At 48.0% G+C, this 13161-nt stretch overlaps 1 protein-coding gene across 5 annotated transcripts; it reads left to right on the forward strand.

Annotated features, from left to right (window-relative positions):
- The first annotated feature begins 216 nt into the window (after nt 1-216).
- Nucleotides 217-11839, forward strand: LOC132499945 (gamma-aminobutyric acid receptor subunit rho-2). 5 transcript variants are annotated; one of them, XM_060114629.1, is made up of 7 exons: nt 217-267; nt 1506-1729; nt 2801-2883; nt 3070-3210; nt 5535-5687; nt 6876-7099; nt 11226-11839. In XM_060114629.1, exons 2-7 carry the CDS (start codon nt 1515-1517, stop codon nt 11535-11537), a joined length of 1128 nt encoding a protein of 375 aa, XP_059970612.1. In that variant the 5' UTR covers nt 217-267; nt 1506-1514; the 3' UTR covers nt 11538-11839. The 5 variants fall into 5 exon arrangements, with proteins under 5 accessions (XP_059970612.1, XP_059970610.1, XP_059970614.1 ...); XM_060114627.1 differs by having other exon boundaries at nt 234-501; XM_060114631.1 differs by having other exon boundaries at nt 234-501; nt 6903-7099.
- Nucleotides 11840-13161: the final 1322 nt, after the last annotated feature.

Below are 13161 nucleotides of genomic sequence, written 5' to 3' on the forward strand. Positions count from 1 at the left end.
AGGGGATGAAATCAGGATTTGGAGGTTGGCCCAGGTTTAGTAAAATCCAGAGCCTGGGTTCTGCAGCTTCGTAGGTAAAACTTGGGGACGGGTTGGGGGGGGGGGTTAAATGCACACAGGCCCCGCCCCAGACTTCCTGATTCGGTCTCTGGGAGTGAGGCCCAGCCCTCTACGTTCTGAACACGCCCCTTTAGCGGCGTGAGCGGCTGGACCCGCCACACTTCGAAGAGCGCCGGAGGTGGACGTGTTGCCCTTCAAATTCTGCAGGTCTCTGCGCGCCAGCGCCCGCCGGGAGCACAGCTTCCCGGCTCACTCCTTGGCAGCGCCCAGCAGGCTCAGGCGGGCACCGGAGCGTCCTTGAAGAAGCCTCGTTTCAGCTGAGACCTGACAGCTGTAGGGAGGGCCAAGCAAGAGCGCGTACGAGGTCTCTGAGGCAGAAGAACAGGGAATTTGGAAACTGAAAGAGTGGCCGACAAAACGGGGAAGAGAGGGGCTGCAGAGGTGGGCCAGTGGGGCGGGGCTCCCCTCCACGGGCGGGCCTCCAGGACAGGCAGGAGGAGCCTGGGTGTGGTTGGCCGAGCAGACGTGGGCCACCGCATGCGTCCTTCCAGCCTTCCTCACCTGCTCCTGGAACAGGCTCTTTGGGGTAGTTATTTATTCATTGGCGTTCATGTATTAGCTCTGGCTACGGTGTAAGGGCTACACTCTTGGTTTCAGGCATCAGCTGTGCAGACGAGGAGACACTTTTTAACAGGATAAGCTTTCAGGCTGAAATTATACTAGACATGCAGCTGCCCATCTCCTTTCCCCGCATTTTTCCATTCTGCAGATATTTATTGAGCATCCACTATTGTGCCTTGCCAGGCACTAAACTAGGGTCTGGAGATTCAGGGGTGGGCAGGAAACAATTCTGCCTTTAAAGATACTACAAGCCTAATAGTAGAAACCCTCCAAAATTGGACACTTAGGACTTCCCTGGCGGTGCAGTGGTTAAGACTCCATGCTTCCACTGCAGGGGGGCACAGGTTTGAGCCCTGGTCAGGGAACTAAGATCCCGAAGGCCACGCAGTGTGGCCACAAAAAAAAAAAAAAAAAGGCAAAATGGGACACTTGACTGTTCAGGTTTCTAGAAGTGTTTGCTAAGTTGAATTGAATGGTTAGCCAATAGGTAAGGAGCCATGTGTGCAAAGGTCTAGGTGAGAGTGCAGGGCTTTGTGGGAATCCAGCTCTCCTGGCCCCAGGGCAGGCGGTGGGCATCACAGCTGCCATTTTCCTTTGCAAAGCCTGAAGGAGGGGCTGTGCTGTCCCTTGGGCTCCAACCTCATGAGGCACCAACATGAGCCATTCTCTTTCCCTTGGCCATCGTCCCGCAGGGCTGCAGAACTGTTTCCTTCAACTCTGGAGGCTGAGCCTGAGGTGTCCGTCGCAGTGGTGGACGGAGGGTCGGCCATCAGGAAGAGAGCTTTGTAAGCCATCTCTGTCTGGTCTCCCCCCCACTCCCACAGGACTTCACCATGACCCTCTACCTGCGGCATTACTGGAAGGATGAGCGGCTGGTCTTCCCCAGCACCAGCAACAAAAGCATGACCTTCGACGGCCGGCTGGTGAAGAAGATCTGGGTCCCCGACGTTTTCTTCGTTCACTCCAAAAGGTCCTTCATCCACGACACCACCACGGACAACATCATGCTGAGGGTGTTCCCGGATGGGCAGGTGCTGTACAGCCTGAGGTAACTGTCCACGGGGTCATGGTCTCTGTGTCCAATGGCATCCTCATATGTGTGGACAACGCCAGGGATTGTTTGACTGATTTACCACTGTAGCATCAGAGCTAAACTGTGCCTTTCACAGTAGGTGAGAAAACAGTAATTGTGGAATGAATTAGCTAGTCAACTCTTGGTTTAAAAACCACCACAAAAAAAAACCCTGTATTAAAAAAAAATGTATATGTGTGGTCTGTCCCTTTGGCCCCGAAGAGTTTGTCACTGTATTTGGGTCTGTGGGTTACCTGGGAGGGTCTGAACCTTCTGATATTAGTTAGAACTCTCTGAAGACGAAATGACCACCGTAGTAGGTGCTGACTTCCCTGTCATCGGGGATCTTAAGGTCAGGTTAGGAGACTAATTGAACCTGAATGATCTGAGGGAGACGGTGACCTTCTATGTACCCTCCACCCCTGAGAGCCTGTGATTCTAGTTTATTGGTAATAAACAAAAATAGGTAATTATTGGTAATAAACAAAAATTAGGAAAATAATGATAGCTACTCTTTATTAGGTGCTACTGCAGATTGGCTTCTGGGCTGACTTGAGTGACTACACGGTTTCATCCCACACCTTGTACAGTTCGCCAGAATTCAGTGCTAATAGCCTTGAGTCGGGGCTGGGGAGGCGGGGCATAACCTCCGGGCATCTCTGGGGAAGACGAGTCTCTGGATGCGGGCAATGCCCAGAGAAGGGTCCAGGTGTGGACCACGCACAGCCAGCAGCCTCAGGAGCTGGGATCCGGGCAGAACAAATACCATCATCTACAGAAGACAAAACTCTAAAAGTTAACTTAGAGGGACTTCCCTGGCAGTCCAGTGATTAAGACTCAGTGCTCCCAATGCTGGCGGCACGGGTTCGATCCCTGGTCAGGGCGCTAAGATCCCGCATGCTGCACTGTGAGGCAAAAAAAAAAAAAAAGTTAGAGTCCTAGGTTTCCGAGCTTCTGATGTAGACGTGAAGAGGCAGCTGCCCTTGGTGGGCATGTATATGAGCCAGTAACTCACTGCATGAGCCAACATGTTTGTTTGGGTTCTAGGATTACAGTCACTGCCATGTGCAACATGGATTTCAGCCACTTTCCCCTGGACTCCCAGACCTGTTCTTTGGAGCTGGAAAGCTGTAAGTGTCTATTCGTCATGACAGATCTTTGCCTTATTCCCTCTCTGTGCCATTTTACTAACTATGAGACTGAGTACTGCCTGCCAGGGGTAAGACCTATTTAATCCCTGGCTGAGGTAGGATGGCCCTGTTGCTCCTGCCTCAGAAGAAAAGGAGTGAAATTAACTTATTTTCCTCTTCCCAAAGATGCATATACAGATGAAGATCTGATGCTGTACTGGAAGAATGGGGACGAATCCCTGAAAACAGATGAGAAGATCTCCCTGTCTCAGTTTCTGATTCAGAAATTCCACACCACTTCCAGACTGGCCTTCTACAGCAGCACTGGTAGCTAACTTCTGCCATGGTCGGATTCAAATGTGGAAGAAAACACATTAGAATTCTTTTTCAGTGTTAACTTTTTCCCCTTCCAATGAAAATAACTTTTCATTATTTTAATAATGCCCAGTCCAACAAGACATAAACAACACTTAAAAGCAGAGGCTGGGCTTCCCTGGTGGCGCAGTGGTTGACAGTCCGCCTGCCGTTGCAGGGGACGCGGGTTCGTGCCCCGGTCCGGGAGGATCCCACATGCCGTGGAGTGGCTGGGCCCGTGAGCCATGGCCACTGAGCCTGCGCATCCAGAGCCTGTGCTCCACAACGGGAGAGGCCACAACAGTGAGAGGCCCGCGTACCGCAAAAAAAAAAAAAAAAGCAGAGGCTTTAAAAATTGCTGCCCTCTGAAATTCCATGGTCAGAGGTAGTCATTCTGAACAATTCAGCAAACACCCTTGCAGACATCCTGCTTTAATAATGTAATTTTACAAAAGTAGGGTCAGAGTGTACACGCTATTCTGTAACCTGATTCGTTTGACTTAACGATATGGGGAAATGTATTTATTACCTATTTATTTATGTATTTATTACTGGATTTACCTATGTATTTATTACCTATATTCAGAGCTATAGATTCATTTCTTATGCATAGTGTGACCTCTTCTTGGACCTTGGGGCCATGTTTGAAGTTTTGAGAGGATCCATTTGTCCGCTCTTCTTGAATCTCACCATCAGCCCTTGTGTTAGTTTCCTAGAGCCGTCCTAACAGAGTACCACAAACTGGGTGCTTTAAACGATAGAAATGTGTTCACTCACAGTGCTGGAGGCCAGAAGCCTGAGCGCCGTGCTCCTTCTGAAGGCTCTGGGGAGGACTCCTTCCTTGCCTCTTACTAGCCCTGGTGGTTATGGCATCACTCCAACCTCTGCCTCTCTTGTCACGTGGCATTCTCCCTGTGACTCTGATCTTCCCCTGGTGTGTCTCTGGGCATCTATGTGCAAACATCCCTCTTCTTTAAGGACACTGGTCACTGGATTATGGGCCACCCTAACTCAATATGACCTCGTCTTACTTTGATTACATGTACAGAGACCCGATTTCTTAATAAAGTTACATTCGCAGGCAGTGGGATTTAGAACTTCAACGTACCTTTATATGCTACACAGCTCTGCAATATAGAGCTGCAATACACAGCTCTGCAGCAGCCATGGGACCCAGGAGGACTTCTCACTTCTTTACCCTTTGTCCCAGTGCTGAGAAGCCTAGGCCTGGCTGTGGGAAGCTTTTGGGCTACCGTGTGCCGCTGCATGGACACCATCTCCCCGTTCGCCTGCCCCCAGCCCCACCCTTCTGTTCGCAACACCAAACACTGGAGAAGAGCGGGCCCCAGCCAAGGTTGCCTTGGTGTCAGGAGAGCCCACACTTGCTTTCCCTTTATGCCCATAGTCCTCACCCCCATCCCTTTCTTCTCTTTTGCTCTGATGTGCATTGCCACACAATTTTCTTTTCTCTTCTGTTCTTGGCAAGTTCAAATCAACTCTCTTTCTAAAACCATTTTTAAGAGTTCCCGGTATATCTTTCACTATGTGTTCACTGTTTTGAGTGCTTTGTATGAATTAACTAATTTCTACCCAACAAATCTATGGTGTAGATCGTAGTATCCCCAGTTTACAGATGAGAAAACTGAGACTCAGAGAGATTAGATTTTAGAAAGGAAATGTATTATACTAAGCCAACCAATCATTAACTTTTTTTTTTTTGGCCGCACTGTGAGGCTTGTGGGATCTTAGTTCCCCGATCAGGGTTTAACCCCGGGCCCCAGCAGTGAGAGCAAGGGGTCCTAACCACGGGACCGCCAGGGAATTCCCTATTTTATTTTTTTTGGATCATTAACTCTTTTTTCTTTTTAATTTATTTTTGGCTGTGCCGGATCTTAGTTGTGGCACACGGGATCGTTTTGCTGCGATGTGAGGGCTCTTCGTTGTGGTGCGCAGGCTTCTCTCTGGTTGTGATGCCCAGGCTCCAGAGCATGCAGGCTCAGTAGTTGTGGTGCATGGGCTTTCTAGTTGTGGTGTGTGAGCTCAGTAATTGCGGCACGCAGGCTTAGTTGCCCCGCAGCATGTGGGATCTTAGTTCCCTGACCAGGGATCAAACCCACATCCCCTGCATTGGAAGGCAGATTCTTAACCACTGGACTGCCAGGGACATCCCTTGGATCATTAACTTTTAACTTTCTGCTGAAGATGAGTGTGATGACATGGGACGAAGGGCCCCCAGGGAAGGAGTTTGTTTTTGCCTCAGCGATGGAACCTCACTGGCTTCTTCCTGTGTCCCCCAGGCTGGTACAACCGTCTCTACATTAACTTCACGTTGCGGCGCCACATCTTCTTCTTCTTGCTGCAAACCTACTTTCCCGCCACCCTGATGGTCATGCTGTCCTGGGTGTCCTTCTGGATCGACCGCAGAGCTGTGCCCGCCAGAGTTTCACTGGGTAAAAGCATTTGATAAGGTGTGATAGGGTGGTTGGTTTGTTTTTTTCAATCAATCACTATGTAAAGAAGAAGTAAAATCATCATTCAGGGTCCTTAACCGATGGGCTGTCAGAGTCAGAAGGAGCGAACTTGCCTCCTGCTGCTTGCTTTCCATTCACATACTGCCCTCAGTGTCCCAGACTACACTGTGAAAACCACGGGGCGCTCAAACCGCATCAGCTCTGCTCGAATCATTTCAGAAAGATAGCACCTACCAGGGGTGTAGACCTCCACCACTGGCAGTATCAGAGCTCAGTACTTTGATAAATAAGACAATTCGACAAATGCCCAAACTTACTCTGCAAATACAAAAACTTCGTTGGCCTTATTTAGACAGACTGAGAGTTTGGGAGCAGGGCCCATATTTCATGGTTTCTGGGAAGGAGAGGGCTGTACGCCCTGGAGCTGTGGTTTAGACCTTCACAGGCCCTAAATGCCAGAGTAAACATGTGCAACTCATCATCGAGATTTGGACTAAAGCCTGTATGACAGGCTTCCAGGAATTTCCACAGTCTTCCTGGACTCAGAGGAGGCAGGATGTGTTCTTTCCTTGAAGTTTGGGAAGGTTCCTTGAAGTTTGGGAAGGTTCCTTGAGAGGGGTCCTGTAGCCCCTGCTTTTTAATTTTTATTTTTTATTGAAGTAGAGTTGATTTTCACAGCCACTGTTTTAAAGTCCACATCTGAGCAGATCCTTTGGGAAAGCTCTGCTGAGCTTAGCAACCACATCACAGAAACCCAGGCTCCCAAGTGGCTCAGAGTGAAAGGGGACAGGCAGTTGGTTGGGAGGAGAATGGGTCGGCTGCTCAGGCGCAGATCCTTGCAGATCCTCACACCTCTATGAGGTGGAAACGTGCCCTGGCCACTTCCTATTAGATGTAAGAGGGAGCAAATGTAAAATGGGACTTAGTGAACTTATTTACAAAACAGAAATAGAGTTACAGATGTAGAAAACAACCTTACGGTTACCAGAGGGGGAGGGATAAACTGGGAGATTGGGATGGACATATACACGCTACTATACATAAAATCTCTTTAAGCGTCATAAGACCTTGGAAGAAGCATACTAGAAAAATCAATATAAAATGGTTAATAGTTGAAACAAAAAAGGGACTTAGTGAAATGTGAGGGCAACTGTGTACCCTTGTCAGTGGCTGAACTAAAGCTGGATGCTGCAGGGATCACCACGGTGCTGACCATGTCCACCATCATCACGGGGGTGAACGCCTCCATGCCCCGCGTGTCCTACGTCAAGGCCGTGGACATCTACCTCTGGGTCAGCTTCGTGTTCGTGTTCCTCTCGGTGCTGGAGTACGCGGCCGTCAACTACCTGACCACCATGCAGGAGCGGAGAGAGCGGAAGCTGCAGGAGAAGGTGAGAGAAGTGTCATTCATTCCCTTGTTGGAGCCCATGCTGCTGGTTGGATGAGAATAGCGGGAGGGAGCTTTCATGGAGCAAAGGGAGATGTTTGTGCAAAAGGCGGAGGATCCGTTTTAGAATATTTTGGCTTCCATCACAAAGGATCCCAGAAAGTGGAAAGCCTTTGGACAAAGACTAGGAAGACTTGGGTTTTTGGGCCCAACTCTGCCATTTATGTTGGGCCTCAGTTTCCTCATCTGTTAAAAAAAAAGTATAACAGAACCCTCACCCCACCTTCCTCCCAGGGTTATTGTAAGGGTCACAATACCCTTACAAAAATGTATATGAGAGTTGTTTTGAAACTGTGTGGTTCTAGATGCACATAAATTATCAGTATCATTACTGAACCTGTCTAGGGAGAATGTCTCTACGGCCTGTGAACAGACAAGAGGAAAGTTCTAGAATAAAAAACTCCTGTATTTATCAGTGCTCTGGCCCAGTGAAAATTCAGCCACACACAGCCTTAGCCTTTAGACTCATCGGAAATGCTATGCTCTCTATACGATACTACACTATAGTAAAGTCTACTATGGGATGGAATGCAACTGGGGAATTTAGGGCAATGCACCTGGGCAGAGAGGGAAAATCTATTCTATTCATATGCGGACTCTTATTAATCACATTAAGAAATAAAATGCCGGGCCTCCCTGGTGGCGCAGTGGTTAAGAGTCCGCCTGCCGATGCAGGGGATACGGGTTCGTGCCCCGGTCTGGGAGGATCCCATATGCCGCGGAGCGGTTGGGCCCGTGAGCCATGGCCGCTGGGCCTGCGCATCCGGAGCCTGTGCTCCGCAACGGGAGAGGCCACAACAGTGAGAGGCCCGCATACCGCAAAAAGAAAAAAAAAAAAAAAAAAAAGAAATAAAATGCCAACTTGTTACCAAATCCTTCCTAGTCATTGTACTGATCAAAATGGGTGTTAACCTAAAAGTTGTAGAGATCAGGGGATGTGAAAATTCCACATTTATGTGTGTCTAGCTGGCTGGGAGCTCCTTAGCAAAGGGAGCTTTAAATTTTAGGAAAGAAGACCTGTTGCCTTTTTAAAAACAGTCTTTTAATGCCCACATTATACCTGTTAAATATTTCCAGTTGTCTTCAAATATGCTAGATTGTTTAAGAGTTTATATTTTAAATTGTCTTCAAAATACTTTTGCTTCAGCATTTGAGGATTTGTTCAGTTTTTTGTTTTTTTTTTCCCACCAGTTGCGTCTTAGTTCCCCAACCAGGGATCGAACCCAGGTCCTTGGCAATGAAAGTGCCGAGTCCTAACCCCTCAACCACCGGGAAATTCCCTCAATTTTTGATAATCTGTACATTGATCACTATCTAATGCCTTTGGAATATACTTAAACACTTTTGATTTGTAATCTGTTAGGCTTTCCTTCTGTAGAGCCGTTCAAAAAATAGCAAAGCCTTCATCCGACAGATATGCGCCCATGAACCATTAACAGCGCGTAACTTGTACTCAAGCAGATCATTATTAACCTGTTACCATATGATGGGCCCGGTGTTTGCCAGTGATGATACAACGCTGGCTAAAGAGCAATGAGGAAATCATACGTGGACAGCCCTTTGGGCTCCAAGTCTAGCTCCATGTCTATGGGAACAGACAGCCAGGAACTGAGGGCTTGTTCTCCACTGTTGTCAAGCACGCAGTTGAAAGGCTGAGAAGCTGTGGTTGCTGGGGAGGCAGACCAGTGGGAGGACACGAAATCTCTCTCCCGCTGCCCCACAGAGAAGCTACTGTTCACAACGTTAACATGGCCTCCAGTGGAGCTGAGGTTCCCAGAGTGGGAGCCCAGGAGCACCTGGCCTGGATTCACCTTCTCAGCCTATTAAAGATGAAGATTAAGGGCTGTACCCCAGACCTACGGGCTCAGAATCTCCAGAGATGGCACCCTGGAATTGGCCTTGCTGACAAGCTCCCAGGCAATTCTTTTTTTTTTTTTTTTGCGGTACGCGGGCCTCTCACTGTTGTGGCCCCTCCCGTTGCGGAGCACAGGCTCCAGACGCGCAGGCACAGCGGCCATGGCTCATGGGCCCAGCCGCTCCGCGGCATGAGGGATCCTCCCAGACCGGGACACCAACCCGCGTCCCCTGCATCGGCAGGCGGACTCCCAACCACCGCGCCACCAGGGAAGCCCCTTGTTTAAATTTTCAATAATCTGTACATTGATTATTATATTGAATAATCATTATATTTGGATTATATTGAAATACTTTTGATTTATAATGCATTGGACTTTCCTGTATAGAGTCATTCAAAACATGCCAAAGCCTCGGGGCTTCCCTGGTGGCGCAGTGGTTAAGAATCCGTCTGCCAATGCAGGGGACACGGGTTCGAGCCCTGGTCCGGGAAGATCCCACATGCCACAGAGCAACTAAGCCCATGCGCCACAACTACTGAGCCCATGTGCCACAACTACTGAAGCCTGTACACCTAGAGCCCGTGCTCAGCAGCAAGAGAAGCCACTGCAATGAGAAGCCCGAGCACCGCAATGAAGAGTAGCCCTCGCTCGCTGCAACTAGAGAAAGTCCGCGCCGCAGCAACGAAGACCCAAAGCAGCCAAAAATAAATAAATAAATTTAATTTAATTAAAAAAAAAAAACATAGCAAAGCCTTCATCCAACAACTATGGGTTTATGAACCAGCTGTTAACCGGAGCCAGCTTTGCTGACTCAAACGGTGGGGAGGAGTTAGATAAGACCATTCCCTTCCCTCCACCTTATAATTTCTTATAAACATTTTCATACTCACAGAAATGGTTGAAAAAAATAGGGTAATATACAGTCGTACACCCTGCCCCTCCATCCAACATTGCTGACATTTTGCCATTTTTGTGTGAGCTTTTTCTCATATAAACATACTTTTGTTGGTGCAGCTGAACCATTAAAAAATACATGACGGGGGAAAGTGGGGAGGGGGATAAACTAGGAGTTTGGGATTAACGGATACACGGCACTATATATAAAAGAGATAAACAACAGGGTCCTACTGTATAGTGCAGGGAACTATCTTGTTATAACCTATAATGGAGAAGAATCTGAAAAAATGTTTTACGTATATGTGTATGTATCTCTCTCTCTCTCTATATATATATATATCTGAATCACTTTGTTGTACACCTGAAATTATGCAACACTGTAAATCAATTATACTTCAGTTAAAAAAAAACTTGGAGGATTATCCAAGAAAAAATATAAAAATAAAAAAATAAAAATAAAAATACATGATAGGTACCATGACCCTTTACCCTTAAGTGGAACTCTTTAGAATAAGGACACTCTCCTACCTAATCATCTTTTTTTTTTTTTTTTTAAAGAAGATGTTGGGGGTAGGAGTTTATTAATTTATTTATTTATTTTTGCTGTGTTGGGTCTTCGTTTCTGTGCGAGGGCTTTCTCTAGTTGTGGCAAGCGGGGGCCACTCTTCATCGCGGTGTGCAGGCCTCTCACTGTCGCGGCCTCTCTTGCTGCGGAGCACAGGCTCCAGACGCGCAGGCTCAGTAGCTGTGGCTCACGGGCCTAGCCGCTCCACGGCATGTGGGATCCTCCCAGACCAGGGCTCGAACCCGTGTCCCCTGCATTGGCAGGCAGACGCTCAACCACTGCGCCACCAGGGAAGCCCCCCTAATCATCTTTTGATTCATGCACACAGTGGTGGAGGTCCACGGCTGGAACCAGAAGATGTGTGTTTAAAGTCCTGAATCTGACACTAACTGTCTGATCCCAGGAGAATTGTATAGCCTCTCTTGGTCTTAGTTTTTCCTTCTGTAATTGAGGGCATTTGGACTAAATTAGTGGTTCTGGACCCTGGCTGCATAGTAGAATCACCTGGGAGCCTTAAATTAATTAGTCTAGAGTGGAGCCTGGGCATCCAGTTTAAAGAGCTCCCAAGGTGACTCCAATACACAGCAGGATAGAGAATTGTTGGACAAAGTGATCTCTGGAGATGCTTCTAGTTCTGCCTTTCCTGTGGTTCTGAGAAGCCATGGGCTTTACTCTCAGCCCAGGCAGCCTCCTCTGGGCGTCTCACAGGCTGAAACATGCCTGACATCTCCCCTTGTGTTTGCTGCCCACAGTTCCCATGCATGTGTGGAATGCTCCACTCAAGAACCATGATGCTGGGTGGAAGCTACAGTGAGTCTGAGGCCAACAGCCTGGCCGGGTACCCGAGAAGCCATATTCTGACAGAAGAAGAAAGGCAAGACAAAATCGTGGTCCACCTGGCCCTGAGCAGTGAATCCAACTCCTCCAAGAAGAAGGGGCTTCTGAAGGGCCAGGTGGGTCTTCGCATCTTCCAGAACACCCACGCCATCGACAAATACTCCCGGTTGATATTCCCAGCTTCCTACATATTTTTCAACTTAATTTATTGGTCAGTGTTTGCCTAGGGGCTCTGAGGCTATGCCTGGGGAAGGGCACGGACATCTCTGGTGTCTGGCCGGCCGCCCACACGTGGACCTGCTGAGCGTGACCCCCTCACAGACAGAGCAGCAGCCCCTGGACCACCGCGAGCAGCATCCTGGCTCCCGGAGGAGCCCAGGAGCCCTCCAGCTGCCCTCCCCCAGGTCTCATGGGCTTGCTCATCGTGGGCTTGCTGTGTTGTGTCCCATTTCTTGCCGCTCTGGGACTGTCTTCTTCTGTTCTCGTGTGTGAACAGGTTCATGAGAGCCTCCCTCCAATAAAAAAAGACTCAAATGCCTCCCAGATGAACGTTCTGAGACCCTTATGAAGCCTAGGATTCAGTTGTAAAGGGAAGGGGAAAATGAAGGGCAAGCTTAGGGGCATTCTGGATAGGAGACAGGAAATTAAGATTCAAAATAGGAATCAAAAATTCTGTAAACCCTACACTGGATTAAGTGCCTATCTAGGAAAGAAAAAAAAAAAAAACCTCAGATCCCAGACAGGAAATGATTTGACCTGGGTGAGTCTGGCAGCTCGCATGATTTTGCAATATTAAGGGACATCATTCATTCATACATCCATTCAACCATTCATTAAATATTGAATATCTGCCCTGTGCCAGCACTTATTTTTCTCAGCAATGTGTGACAACATGCATTGAGTATTGCCAGCCAGGGAAACATCACCCAAACCCATCAAAGTGTAGAGTTTTTATTCGGGGCTGGCCATCTGGATACAGCTGACTGCCTGTATGGCTGACCTTAGTCTCCAGTTCGTTCAGAGGCTGAGCTGATAAATCTCAGCCTGAGACCCCATCATAAATCACATTGTTGGCTTAGACCATCTGGCATGGCCGTGGGCCCCCAGGTGAACAAAGACCCTCCAATCAGGCAGGACAGTCCAGGGGTTTAGAAGTTAACCTCCCAGGAGCTACAGGCCAAGGCCCAAACCTTTCCTTTGTCAAGGTTAATCCTTTACTGCCCAGCAATCATCGTCAATTCCTCATTGTTAACGTGTATTACTCTGCTTCTAGTATAGATTCGTGCAGCAAACATTAAAAAAATCCCTGCACTAGATATAGTAGGGTCCACATTAAGATTAAGAGATGTCTTATTCTTGTATAGCTCTCAGAAAAAGGACTGGTCAAGGATATGGTATGCGATTACGTGTAAGTTAAAAAAGTATTAAGTGGAACAAAAATGGTTCAATGTGTAATGGGAATTCTAAGGAAGGGAAGAATGATTTCCAGGGGAAGACTGGATCCCGTGGAGAAAACAGCTTCTGAGCTGCTCCCTGAAGGTTGGGGATTTGGAGAAGAAATGTTCATGCTAGGTGCACATGTAGAAAGTACATGCTAGATGTGTGCGGTCTGATATGGTAGCCACTGGCTATATATTTATTTAAATTTAAGTTAATTAAAGTTAAATAGAAATCAAAGCTCAGTTCTTGCCACGTTGTGCTGGCCACAGTTCAGGTGCTGTACTCAACAGCCGCATGTGGCCAGTGACTAGTGTATTCGATAGTGCAGATCTAGAGAACATTTCCACAGTCACAGAAAGTCCCGTTAGAAGTGCTGCTGCAGATGGAAGGGTCGGCCTAAGCAAAGGCATG

The sequence above is a fragment of the Mesoplodon densirostris genome, chromosome 12, assembly GCF_025265405.1.
Source record: "Mesoplodon densirostris isolate mMesDen1 chromosome 12, mMesDen1 primary haplotype, whole genome shotgun sequence".
NCBI classification, from domain to species: Eukaryota; Metazoa; Chordata; class Mammalia; order Artiodactyla; family Ziphiidae; genus Mesoplodon; species Mesoplodon densirostris.